The sequence below is a fragment of the Schistocerca piceifrons genome, chromosome X (assembly GCF_021461385.2).
Source record: "Schistocerca piceifrons isolate TAMUIC-IGC-003096 chromosome X, iqSchPice1.1, whole genome shotgun sequence".
Lineage (NCBI taxonomy): Eukaryota > Metazoa > Arthropoda > Insecta > Orthoptera > Acrididae > Schistocerca > Schistocerca piceifrons.
Genome location: NC_060149.1, coordinates 197,410,624 through 197,424,616, shown reverse-complemented (window position 1 = coordinate 197,424,616; position 13,993 = coordinate 197,410,624). Strand labels below are relative to the sequence as shown.

At 35.4% G+C, this 13,993-nt stretch overlaps 1 protein-coding gene across 3 annotated transcripts in view; it reads right to left on the bottom strand.

Moving 5' to 3' along the window:
* Positions 1-453: 453 nt before the first annotated feature.
* The window catches only part of LOC124721565, a 640,226-nt gene continuing 626,686 nt past the window's right edge, over positions 454-13,993 (bottom strand). For 2 of the 3 annotated variants that reach the window (XM_047246605.1, XM_047246604.1), the window contains exon 10: positions 456-2,673. In XM_047246605.1, coding sequence (XP_047102561.1) covers positions 1,149-2,673 — 1,525 coding nt within the window. In that variant the 3' untranslated portion in view covers positions 456-1,148. Of the gene's footprint in view, positions 2,674-13,993 lie in introns of all 3 variants that reach the window. The other variant, XM_047246603.1, reaches the window with a different exon arrangement.

Below are 13,993 nucleotides of genomic sequence, written 5' to 3'. Positions count from 1 at the left end.
CCATGATGTGTTGCTGTTGTTATCCATGGCAAAGATGGACATACTGGCTGTTTGGTAGACAGTCATAATGTTGTAGTTGATCAGTGTGTACATACCTGGAAATCTTTGAGACATAGCAATTGTGTAATAGTATTTTTTGTAACATGCATAAATCAGATAATCATCCTTAAAATAGCTTAACAATCACACATAGTTCAAATACTGTCAAATAACAAACAGTTATTTTAAAAATTAGAAGGAATGGCATTAAATGATGCCATACTTTTTTTGTATCTTGATTAACTTTAAAAAAGAGAGAGAGGTATACAAGAGATAAACTGGTAGCATTTTCATTTTGATAGGGTGAACATACTTTCTGGAGAGTAAAGTAGACACATAAATGCCAACTTCATTTCCTTGTGATAAAAGCGTTCTGTAATGTTTCTTTCAATACATGAAAATTATTGTGGAGGAAATCACATAACAGTAAATCCATACTACTGAAAATACTTTTATTTGCAACTGATTGTAAATACCAATTCACAATTCTGCATGGTATGCAACTGGAACATTCCTAGACCACATATAAATATATATATGCAAATATACTGGAAAGAGAAGTCCTTTTTCCACAAATTGAGGAATTTCATTTTGTAGTCTACTTCAATTTCTATTGCCTACCTGTTACAGTTTGCAATAGATATGGTGTTAATTTGCATTAGCTCATTGGCAATGTACCATAAAAATACGTTACAACAATGTAAGAATACATTCTCTGAAATGGTGTTATATGTCTAATTAGTAAAATTTTCTTGTTGTGTACCCAATCAAACTTAAGAGATTCTGGAAGTAATATGCTATAAAATATCATTTTTGTGTGCCAGGTAAATATTTAAATTACATTTACTATCACAAAGCACAAAAATGTTCACAGAGGAAATTAGCACAGAAAGATTATCCAACGTACAATCTCTTCAACATGTTATCAGTCTTGATCTCTTTTGCTTGTCCTGCCCAAACAGTTTGGACAAGTAGAATGTACAAGTAGTAGAACTCCCAAAACTACAGGATGTAACTTACATTGAATGGATGTCTGAGAGTCTTGAAGTAAAAAGCCATGTACAAAGTGTACATAAGTAAAAAAATATTTTAACATTATTTAATCATTGTTATGTATCTCCTGGAATCTCCTCATGTGACTTATCAATAACCACTTCTTCCAAGGAAATGTTTGTTGCTTCTCTTCCCAAGAAGCTGCTCGTATATTGTGGTAGAGAACTCTGACTAGATTTGAAATCTTTCAATAGAACTGACCAGTCAGCCGATCTCCAGGATTCTGAATCTTCAGAAACTACAAATGAAGAAGCTTCACTATCTCTTCTACTGACACTACAGTCTTTAGCAGCTGGCCTGATATCACAATCAGATTCAGACACACTTTTATGGAGGCAAGATTCACTATTATTATGTCCTACTGTGGGGCATTTTATCTCATTACTGTGGAGTTGCAACAAAGATGAAAACAAAAAATGACAACTTTGACTTTCTGGAGCTGAAGTAGTTCCAGTTTCGACAGAAGATTTTATTTTATCATTCTCTCTGATATCTGAAAATAATTCACTATTTCTTGAATACAATGTAACATCTGGCAAACTGTAACACTTTCTGTTCACTAGAAATGATTTTCCATTTCTATACTTTCCTTCAAAATCTGAAATTCTCCGAAGGAAACCTGAACAAAATACATGATTCTGATTAGCGGTAGTGTCTATATTTTTACATTCTGAAATGTCATGAGTTGTTTTGACAATACTTGGAACACCCATACATTTAGTGACAGAGTTTCTAATAGAAGATTGCCCTATCTCTTTTATTTCATTTGGCAGTAACTGAAACCCTTGATCATCTTGGCTTACAATACATTTGGTTGTCAGTAATAGATTTGGTGTACTTTTTGTCATTTTTCTGAAATAATTATCCCCACTGCCTTGAAGTAAATTAAATCCTCCTAGCTCATGTGATGAATGAATAAGTTTCCTTTGGCAAAATGTACAATGTTTGCAATGTTTGCAGACCAAATCAAAGCTGGAATCCATCTTTGATTCACTATCTTGACAACTGCTCGAGTAACTATATATTTCAGAGATGTTAGGAACTGTATCCACAGTTCTTCTTCTGGGATTAGATCCTGTTTTTGATCCATCTTTATCTAGCATAGGTTTCCAACGAACACCTTTCTTTTTTGAACCTTCTGAAGAACTTTGTCTTCTTACTGGAATTAATCTCGGACAGCTTTTGATTTTTGGGAGGTGACTTGGAGCCAACTTTTTGCTGAAAATTATGTCACCTATTCCTTCAAAATTAGAAGGGATGGAAGAGTGAAAGTTTTTCTTGGTAGTAGAGCAATGTTCTAATGAAGACTCTGATGCCTGTGACCATAGCCTTTGAGATTCAGTTGCAGTGTACTTATTGATTTTGTCAGTTGTTACAACATTTGCAGCACTCGCCATGCATGTGCTACATTCCTCTGATGGTTCCTGATAGTGAAGACTGATGTCAGAGTGTCCCAGAGTTGATGAACTTGGCCAAGACAGCAGTGCTGCAGATGAACTGTGTATTGGCTTGGCAGATTGCCCACTGCTTGAAGTTTGGTGGTGTTTGGTGATGCCCAACGGACTAAAACTGCTGCTACCTCTGGAAAAGACAAAGTTGCAGATCAGTTTATGGCATTCCTTTTAGTGATAAAAAAGTTACAGTGGAGTTAGCATTCCTATATAATTTTATGGAGGACAGTGGGAACATCTTAAGAGGTATGTAATACCTCTTTAAGCCACTGAATAATTAACATGCTGAATGTAGGTACAAAGTAATTAAAAAAGTGACAGTTTCCTTTAATGTAAGTGACATCAATAAAGAGGATTCAAGGTCCAAATTTTGTTTATAGTTGAGTATTTTGCTGAAGGAGAAATTACTGTCTGAATGCATCTGCACAAACTCTAATTTCTCTTATTTGTCTTCATGGTGTTCACTTGAAATGAATGTTGGTGACAGTAGAATAACTTTGCACTCAGTAATAAATGTCTGTTTTCTAAATTTTGTCAACAGTGTTTCACAAAAACATCATCGCCTCCCTCCAGGAATAGCCATTTGAGTCCATGAGGCATTTCCATAATACCGAAGGGTTGATTAAACCTACTGGTGACAAATCTAGCAGCACATGTCTTCCTTTAATCTGACCTGGTGATGGTCTCAAAACCTCAAGCAGTACTCAAGAATGGGTAATGGGTTGCACCAGTGTTCTATACAAGGCCTCCTGTATACATCCACTACACATTCTTAAAATCTCCCAGTAAACTGAAGCTGATCATTTGCATTTCCTTGCTGGCCCATTACATTTCATATTGCATTGCAACATTATGCTGAGATGTTTAATCAATGCAACTGTGTCAAGCAGCACACCACTAATACTGTCTTTGAACATTATAGGGTTGTTTTTCCCACTCACTTACATTAATTTACATTTTTCTACATTTAGGGAATGCAGGTATTCATCACACCAAATATAAATTCTATCTAAGTCATCCTGTAACCTCCTGCTGTCACTCAGTGACAATAATTTCCCATATACTGCAAAGTCATCAGAAAACAGTCCAGATTACGGCTCTCCCCATCCATCAGCTTATTTATGTATATGGAATGTCATAGACAACCACTTCCCAGATGTACTCATAATGATACCGATGTTGTCATAATAAATGAGCACTGCTGTATTTTATACAAGGATTTGTGCTAAAAAACTTGTAAAATAATATGAACACAAACTACTAGAAAACACAGAGCCTCTCACTGTCACTAGTTCATTGTTCACCGACAGATAAGCAACTATACTCCATGTGATCTTAGAAAATTCATGTGCAGCACATTTTTAAATTTTAATGATGTGATAAGAATGCCCACATAAAAGCAAGCCATAGTAAATTTTGTGAGTACAGAAGTCTAAAATCTGCCACTCACAAGCAATCACTGTTCACTACATCTCTTAATTTTCACATGAGGTATTATAACTGAAATATCTCTTTAGCATGGAGAGCTGCATCAAACCAGTCTCAGGACTGAAGATCACAACAACAACAACAACATCTCTTTAGAGATGTGGTTGCCATGTTCCTCTCAATGGAATTTGAGCTTTATCAGAATAAAGATTTTGTTTCTGCAAACAGAGATTCCTTAGCAACTTACACAGGAAATGTTATGTTTTTTCTGGACTATATAATAGTTTTTGGTGGCAGTGGAAATGAAGAAATAATTATGTTGTTGATACAGAGCTAAAATGTGTCATCAGTGTAACATATCACAGAATAAGTTAAGATACTGCTGCACACTATCCCAGATGAAGAATTATCTACAAACACAGAAGTAATATTATTGCCCATGTTAATGACTCAGAAAGTAATGAGAAAGTTCCGGCTAGCTGTGCGGTCTAACGCACTGCTTCCCGAGCAGGAAAGCATGCCGGTCCCAGGCACAAATCCCCCTGGGGGATTCGCGTTGAGGTCTGGTGTGCTGGACAGCCTGTGGATGGCTTTAAGGCAGTTTTCCATCTGCCTCGGTGAATGTGGGCGGGTTCTCCTTATTCCGCCTCAGTTACCTGTGTTGGTGAATGCTGCGCAAACACTGTCTCCACATATGTGTATGCTGTCATTACTCTACCACAGAAACATTTGGGGTTACACTCGAGTGGTACAAGACATTCCCGTGGGAAGGGGAGAGGAGGGGGGGGGGGCGGTGGTGGGGTTGTTGGACAAAGCCTCTCCATTGTTTCTAGGTTCCCGGTTCAATACACAATACACATACACACAATGAGAAAGTGTAATAAAAAAATTGTATCAATATACAGTTATAACTTGACCAAATATGAGAGTAACAACTACATCTTAATGGAGATTACTGTAAAGTTGCACACTTTAGAAAGTTCAAAATGTAGTACCATTGAACTATATAGCTGATGGATCACAACTAATCTCTGCTATGTCATGCAACTACCTAAGAATGATAGAGTTTAGAGATATGAAATGCAATGAACACATAAGTCCAGTTGTTGAAAACAACTGACAGGTTTTAACTGGCAGGATATTGAGATACGAGAGTTAGAAGTGAAAAGAGGGTGCTTGCAGAATGTATTCATGACTTATACTGGAACACTGATCCTGTTTGTGAGGTACATATCATGTCATACAGACATTTTATATTTAATTTTTTATTTATATTTATTTTTGTGTGTGGTCATCAAATGACGTCTTTTGCAAATGTCATGTTGTTACAAAGGTGTAGTACATACCATACTTATGTACAAAAGTTTAATACATATTTAACTACAAATGTTAATACATAATTTATATACCTTAGATTTTTTCCAGTGAATACATACATTTATTTCTAATAAAAGTTTTTAATTTTGTTTTAAATGAATTCCTAGTAAATACTTTTATTGATTGTGGCAACTTTTTGTATCACATTGAGCCACTGATATATGAACTACGTCTGTTACTTTTATTATTTCTTGGGTTGTGGTTATGTACATCACAGCATTTAGGTGTGTCACCCTGATGGCTTAAAAAAAGCATAGTGAGATATTCATTTTTGATAAGGCCATCAAGACAGGTTTCTCTGTATCCCAGACCATGTTGCAGCCTAACAGCTCCCTGTTGTGGCACTAGTACTCTGTTCGAGTGCACATTACTGGCACACTCCTGTAGCTCTATCCCATAACTTAAATATGAGAAAATTTTTCTATAGTATACTGTTTTATTACATACAACTTTGGACAGTTAGAAAATCATATACAATGTGTTGCTTATTTTTCTGCTTACATAGTTAACATGGTTTTTCCCACTGAAGAGTGTCATTCAGGTGCAGACCAGAACATTTACAGTCTCCGTTGTTTGTGTACAACACAAATATCGCCTACATACCTATGGTATGAGTTGCCTGATTTGAACTCCAGTAGCCGGCCGCGGTGGTCTCGCGGTTCTAGGTGCTCAGTCCGGAACCGCGCGACTGCTGCGGTCACAGGTTCGAATCCTGCCTCAGGCATGGATGTGTGTGGTGTACTTAGGTTAGTTAGGTTTAAGTAGTTCTAAGTTCTAGGGGACTGATGACCACAGATGTTAAGTCCCATAGTGCTCAGAGCCATTTGAACCATTTTTTGAACTCCAGTAACTTTGATTTTGTGGTATTTACTTTTATGCCTTCATTAGTAAACTATTTAGACACTTCAGATATTCCATGTGTTGAAAAATATGTTGTATGCTTCTCGTTGTCACCATAAAACAGGAGAGAGGTGTGTGGATCTGCATCTAGAATTATAGTGCTAGCTGGGGACATAAAACATTTGTTAAAAATGTTACAAAAAAATTTTGGCCTTTTCTGTTAAAGACATCATCTTCACTGTTGACTGCAGAAAACTATTTATTTCACTTCAATATTGCAATTTTGGGCTTTGGGTCATTATCAAGTGGAACTCCAAAATATTTTGCATCAGCACATGTTAGACTTTCAAAATCTTGCAACATGTAAGCTAAACATGTCATCATCAGAGCTAAGCCTTTTCACTATAGGAATACAGTAACACCAAACAAGTGCAAAGCTCTGAACATTGTGAAAGGATCTAAATTTATCAAAATTGTTACCAATATTAACATCCTTAAAACAAATCACTATGAATCAATTTTCCAGCACATTATTCACATGTGAGTTTGTATGAGGTAGGTGTGGAGCAGTGGCTGGTGGAGACTGTGGCCAGGAGGATTATGGGATCGAACAATATGTTGCTATGACACTTCACATCTATGGAAGTCAAAGAAACTGGTGTTGAAGGATTGAAACGGCAAAGTTTTGAAGCAGTCATTGAAATTGAGCATGTTTTGCCCTTGTTGGTGAACTATATTCTTGGCAACAATTAGGCAATGGCATTTCACTGGTGTGGACAGCTGGTTGCTGTCATCCTTACGTAAAATTCTTATGCACATTAAAACGAAGCTCATGTACGATATGATTGCATTTACAGTCTGTAGCCACAATGAGTTCACTGGTTCTACATTCATATTGTGTGTTCCTGCAACATCATCCTCAAAGACATTAATCATACATTCAAAAACAATCCCTCCTGCTCCCCACTACATTTCTCCCCCAACTTACCACAAACAATTCATCTCAAAGCTGGAAACATTCTCATTCTTGTTTATGTGCCTTTCAATGACACTACATCTCAGTTATACAGTGAGTTGTTACCTTTCCTTTAAATTCCAGCAGAAAAGTGTATAAGTCCTGAAATGAATTAGCCAAACAGAATCATGTAGGAATGTGTTTAAAGAATTTAAAACCCAAACACATCCATGAACAAAAGAATATTTTTTTAAAAAGCTGCATCAGGAGCTACCACCACCAAACAATAACATGCCTAAAAGTAGAACAAGTAACCCGGATGATCCCTACAAAAGAGACACATAGAGGGCTGAAGAATATCTACAGATTTTTCATTTAATATTGGTTCTTGAAACTTTGTAAGCAGACTTTCATGTGATAACTGGAGTATACCTTAAAGGGTCAGCTAATTCAAATTTTTTAACGTTTCCATGATGAGCTTCTGTGAGCTAAACAAACTTTTAACCACCTTCTTTGTACATGTTCAGTATACCCTCACAATCCTGTTTCATATGGGTCCCACATACTTGAACAGTTTCTAAGCTGGTATGTGCAAGTGATTTTTAAGCAGTCTTCTTTGTAGGCTGACTACATGTTCCTAGTACTCTGCCCGTGAACCAAACTCTGCCACCTACCTTACCTATGATTGACTCCATGTGATCATTGTGTTTCATATCCCTACAAATTGTAACACCCAGGTATTTATATGTGTCAACTGAGTCAAATTGTGGCTTAATAATCTTATAGGTGATAATATATTATTCCATATAGTGAAGTACACATTTTAAATTTATAAACATTCAAAACAATTTGACAGTCTTTGCACCACTTTGAAATCTTATGAAGACATGATTGACCATTGATGCTGCTTTCTTCAGATGTTACTTGGTGTAGGTAAGTGCATCATCTGCAAAACATGTGAGGTTACTAATATGAATTATTTAGGAACAAAGCAGATGACTCACAGAAGTGCTGCATTGTCGATAGGTACGCAGTCATAAGGTACTGAGCTTTGCTAGCTATAGAAATGAAATTCCTTTATCAAGCTTGTACACACACACACACACACACACACACACACACACACACACACACACACACACATTGGGGGAGGGGGGGGGGGAGTGAAGGATGTGCTGTAATGATAGCTCTGATCTGCGCAGCTCAGAAAAGCTGGTGGTGGGTGGATGTGTTGAGGATCCAGATGCCACAGGCTGTAAAGGAGCCATTGAAATCTCATGTGCTGTGATCTGCTGCATGTTGTGTCACTGGGTGGTCCACCTTCGTTTTGGCAACAGTATGGCAGTGGCCATTCATTCTAGTTGATAGCTGGTTGGTTGTCAAATCAATGTAAAATGCTGTGCAGTGGTTGCAGGCAGAGATGGTATATAACATGGTTGCTTTCAAAGGTGGCCTGGCCTCTGATGATGTAGGATAAGCCTGTGACAGGACTGGAGTAGATGGTGCTGGGTGGGTGGGTTGGGCAGGTTTTGAATCTTGGTCCCCTGTGGCAGGGGACTGGCAGTGGGAGGCCGCTATTAATACTATATGTGAGTTAATTAATGTACAAAATGACAAAAGGAGTCCAAATACATCCCCGGGTACCAATAAAGTTACTTCTATGCCTGCTAATGATTCCCCCCTTGACCAATTAGGAATTAGAGGTATATCCAATGAGTGGCTCAGGACGTACCTATGTGGCCACAAACAGGTGGTTGAGGTGCAATATACTGACCATAACAAAATCAGCTACTACTATTCAGGATATGAAAAAATGAAATATGGCATCCCTCAAGGATTGGTATTACGACCCATTCTGTTTCTCCTCCAATTTGCAGATGATATAAGTTTCCTTATTAGTGGGAAAACAGAATAAGAACTCTCCTATCCAAACAATGAACAGTGTAGAACAGTGGTTCAGCTATAAAAAGCTAATTATAAACAAAGAAAAGACAGCACTGAACTTCTACAATCTAAAAGGAAGGCACCACCCAAACATACAAATAGAACTAAGAGACAGAGTTCTTGGAAGTGTTGACAGCACAAAATTTCTGGGACTCTGGCCCCAGAACAACACATAATGGGAGGTTCATACTGAATATCTGCAAAGAAAACTAAGCAAAACCTACTACATGATAAGAATCTTAAAACGTTGCTGCAGCAAAGCCAGCCTGTTAAATGTATACTACTCCTATGGGCATTCTGTAATTAAATATGGCATAATATTCTGGGGCAATGCAACAACAAACATTAAACTTTTCAGGGTGCAAAAGAGAATATTAAGAATTATTGAAGGGTAAACAATAGGAAATCATGCAGACCCATATTGAAAAAAACATCAATTCTTCCTTGCATTTTTACCAGGTTTCATAAAACAATATATTGATAGACACCCAGATATCTTATTAAAAATTAAGATATATATGCATACAATGCAAGACAAAAATCTGATCTTCATGTGAAACAGGTGAGAACATCATTTAATCAAAAAGGCACTCTACATATTGGGATAAAAATTTAGAATAATCTGCCTAACCATATTAAACCAGTAAGTAAACTCAGTAGCTTTAAGGCTGTACTAAAGGCATATTTAATTGATCATTAATTTTACAGTCTGACAGAGTACCTAGAAACCAAACAACAGAAATAAATATGCATTATGAATATTCTACTTCGCATGTTGTTTCTGATGTTTGTTGTATACGTGATTCTTTGCTAAACTACTCAAGTATCTAGTACTTAGGGATGCAATACAAATTGTATTTTATTTTGTAAAGGCTTAACCATGTCCAATATCCTTGTATATTTGTATACCTGCAGGATTAGAAGTACTAAATAAATAAATAAAGCATCCTCCCTATGAAAAGATACTCAATACAGTCACAAATTTCGTTTGATACCCAAATGATCATACTTTCACGAATAAGTGTTGGTGTGTTACCAGCTCAGCTGCTTTATGCAACAAGAAATGCTACATCTGGTGTATAACACATGTATATAATGTAGATATTAGTAATTTTAAATATTCAAAAAAATGTATAATTTCACTATTTCTAGACAACGCCATAAATAGGCAGCAGCCATTTTTATGTGGGTTTTGGAGGGTTTTTAGGGGCAGTTTCATCTGTATGGTTGTCTGGGACAATGATGTGAATGGAACAACAGCTGAATCATGTTTAGTTGGAATGTGGTATTTTTTCAAGTATTGAATCTGGGACTTGTAATTTTCACATACAGTACTACAAAATACATAGAATGTTTTCAGCCAGTGTCGTAAGCTGGGTCACAGAAATTTTTTTATGCAAGGTGAACTTTAAAATTGTTTGTGAGCAGACCTAGTCATGTTTTCACATCAGGTGAGTATTGAATTTATTTTATGATTAGGTGCTGCAGTCTTGACTTTTAATTGTTGAGATTAATTACCCATATGGAACCTTGGTTTTAAAATTTGATTTCTGTGGAATTTTGTGGAATAGTTCACAGATTTTATGTGAGATAGCTGCCAGGATTATTATATGGCAGCTGTAATGGAACCAACAAGCAGCAACTGAAAACAGCTATTGAAAATACCAATTGAACCATTACCAGAACTTATTGTAAAGGTCTGGATGATGATGCCTGGAGTTTATCTTTACTTACCCAAGCCATCTGACATAATTAATCATGTTCTACCAGCAAAGAAACTAGAGAATAGTGGGATTTGTGGACAAGCAGCAGGTTGCATAATATCACATCTCAGTAACAGGAGCCAATATGTAACCATTAACGACTTGTACCGATCAGTAATTAGAAGTGTTAAGTATGGTGTACCTCAAGGGTCTGTTATAGGACATATCCTCTTCAATTTATTTTTAAATAACATAAAAACTTATGAAAATGAAAGTAAGATACTGTTTGCTGATAATATGACTGTGGTATATCTATCCAAAAAATTTCGAAGCAGGTGGGAAACACATATAGCATAATGGCTCATGGAAATTAGTTAATTGTTAATCTGAAGAACTATGTACATGGGTTTCAACACTAAACAAAAGGCAGAACACATATATGTTGTTCCAGGTGAAAACGAACTGGAAGATGTATTTTCAGTTAAATCTTTAGGCATAACAATAGACAATGAGTTAAACTGGAAGCAGCAGATGAATACTGTTTCCAAAAAATTAATCTCAGTGTATTTGTAATGAAACAACTGGTTCAGTATGCACATCAAGACCTCTTATGCACTTTCTGTCATGGACGTTTTGAACCATTCATACTTTTTGAATCCCAGTAGAGGCATCTAAACCAACACAGGAATGAAAAGAATATTCATACTATAGAAGAAAACCATCTGAATAATATTGAAAAAGAAGCATAAAGAATCTTATAGAAATTGTTTCCAATATCAATATTTTGACATTTCCATCAGTGTATATAACCAAGACCATTGCAATTGCCATATTAGATCCCACAAAACTGAAGACCTATGGGACTTTTCTTTCTCATAACACAGGGAACAGAAAACAATTGCGGTGCATTTCACATAGACTTCAGATTTTTTTAAAAAAGGACCTAAATACTCTGGTGTAAAGTTAATAGAAGCATTGCCAAAGGACTTATGAAACTTCAAAAGTTAGATGCTCCCTGCAACCCCAATAAAAATTTCTAATAGGAGAAGAGTTCTGTAGAATGACTGGCTACATGAGCAGACCATGAGGAAAAGTTCATCCTGTGACTGATAAATGTTATTTATCACATGAAGAGAAACTAGAATTAGAAGTCAGTAAACTAGAAACACAACTACTCAGTACAATATAAGATTCACAAAAATGTATTTTTAACTCTGGTTTATGCACTGTAAATCATTTACTATTATGAATATATTGTTCAAGTTATTATTTGTATGTACTGTGTAATCTATTTTATTTATATTGTCTAGACTGTAAGTGTAATTACATGCCCTATGCTATATGCTACAAGTACATATTGCACAGTAGTAATAGTAGTTCATTCATTCAGAGACAATTTACATTGCATGGATTTCATAACTATATATATATATATATATATATATATATATATATAGTTATGAAATCCATGCAATGTAAATTGTCTCTGAATGAACTACTATTACTACTATTATATATATATATATATATATATATATATATATATATATATATATATATATATATATATATATATATAATAGAGGGAAACATTCCATGTGGGAAAAATATATCTAAAAACAAAGATGATGTGACTTACCAAACGAAAGTGCTGGCAGGTCGATAGACACACAAACAAACACAAACATACACACAAAATTCAAGCTTTCGCAACAAATGGTTGCATAACGATCAAACAGCGGAGGAGTGGTACTCAAGCGTCAACTTTAGGTTACAATATCTCCAGGCGTAATTAACATTTTACAATGCAACAAATGGCACTGATTACGTATTTGTTTATATGTTCAGATGTGCTAACAAAACTAACGGGGTCCATTTAATAAAACGTAGGTTTGTGTTAAAAAAACATACTTCCGTGCATTTTTTTTATGGTTTGTATTAACCAATTACACTAGCCCCTCTCCTCACGTTCGGTCTGTGGAATCGATTTGTCAGTATTTGATGTGGTTTACGAAATATATCCAGCGGTAACGTTAGGTGACTCACCATATATATATATATATATATATATATATATATATATATATATATATATATATAGAGGGAAACATTCCACGTGGGAAAAATATATCTAAAAACAAAGATGATGTGATTTACCAAACGAAAGTGCTGTGTGTCTATCGACCTGCCAGCACTTTCATTTGGTAAGTCACATCATCTTTATATATATATATATATATATATATATATATATATATATAAGGATGTACAGTATTTCTAGGGATTATATTTGATCATTTAATGTTCAATAAATATTATTATTATTACAAATGCGAGGGTGCACAGTACCCAACATAATCTTGCATTAAAACAGTACATACAACTTTGATTAATAGCATAAAGGATATTTTTCATGGATTATTGTTAAGATTTAAATAAAAACACTTAATAATTGAAATAATAGTTGAAACACTTCTGTACAAAATACTAATTCTGATCATAGGAAACACTAAAGTAAAGATAATATTGACATTGACTATGGCACATAGTATCAACCTAGTACATGAATATAATTACTTGCTACTAGGTTGTTGAAGCTAGTGAAGGTACAAAATGTAATTTACAGGATGAATAAAAATCACAAATGCAATCTCACACTCTGCATTTGGTTGGCACTTCCAGACAATAACAAAGCCATTTGAAAAGTCCAGCCTCACATTCTAAGCCCTATGAACAGTGATCTATTAAACTTTATTTCATTTTTAGTTTGTGCAAAAGCACATGGGACCCTGAGCTATTTTATTACAAACAGTAATCCTCATTAATACTGGCAGTCCATCACTGAGTAGTGATATATTGTCAGATATTTTTATAGCTGTGGGCCTGGTGATACTTCACAAATTGTGATTTATATGCCCACACAATTACTGCATAAACTCTGCATAGTATACTCAACACTTGCTTTTGTACAATTGACAATGTAGTTGTAATTGTTAAGTTACCCCAGAAATTATACCATAAGCCATTAACAACTGAAAATAACTAATATATGTTAAGATGTTGATTATCTTCAAAGTAGGAATTAATCAAAAAGCAAAAGTTGCTGAAATTAGTATGAGAAGCACAAGAAAATATTTCCTCCAGTTCCAGTTTCCATCAATATATGTAGGGGAGGGCAGGGCACAGCGTAACAGAGAAAGTAT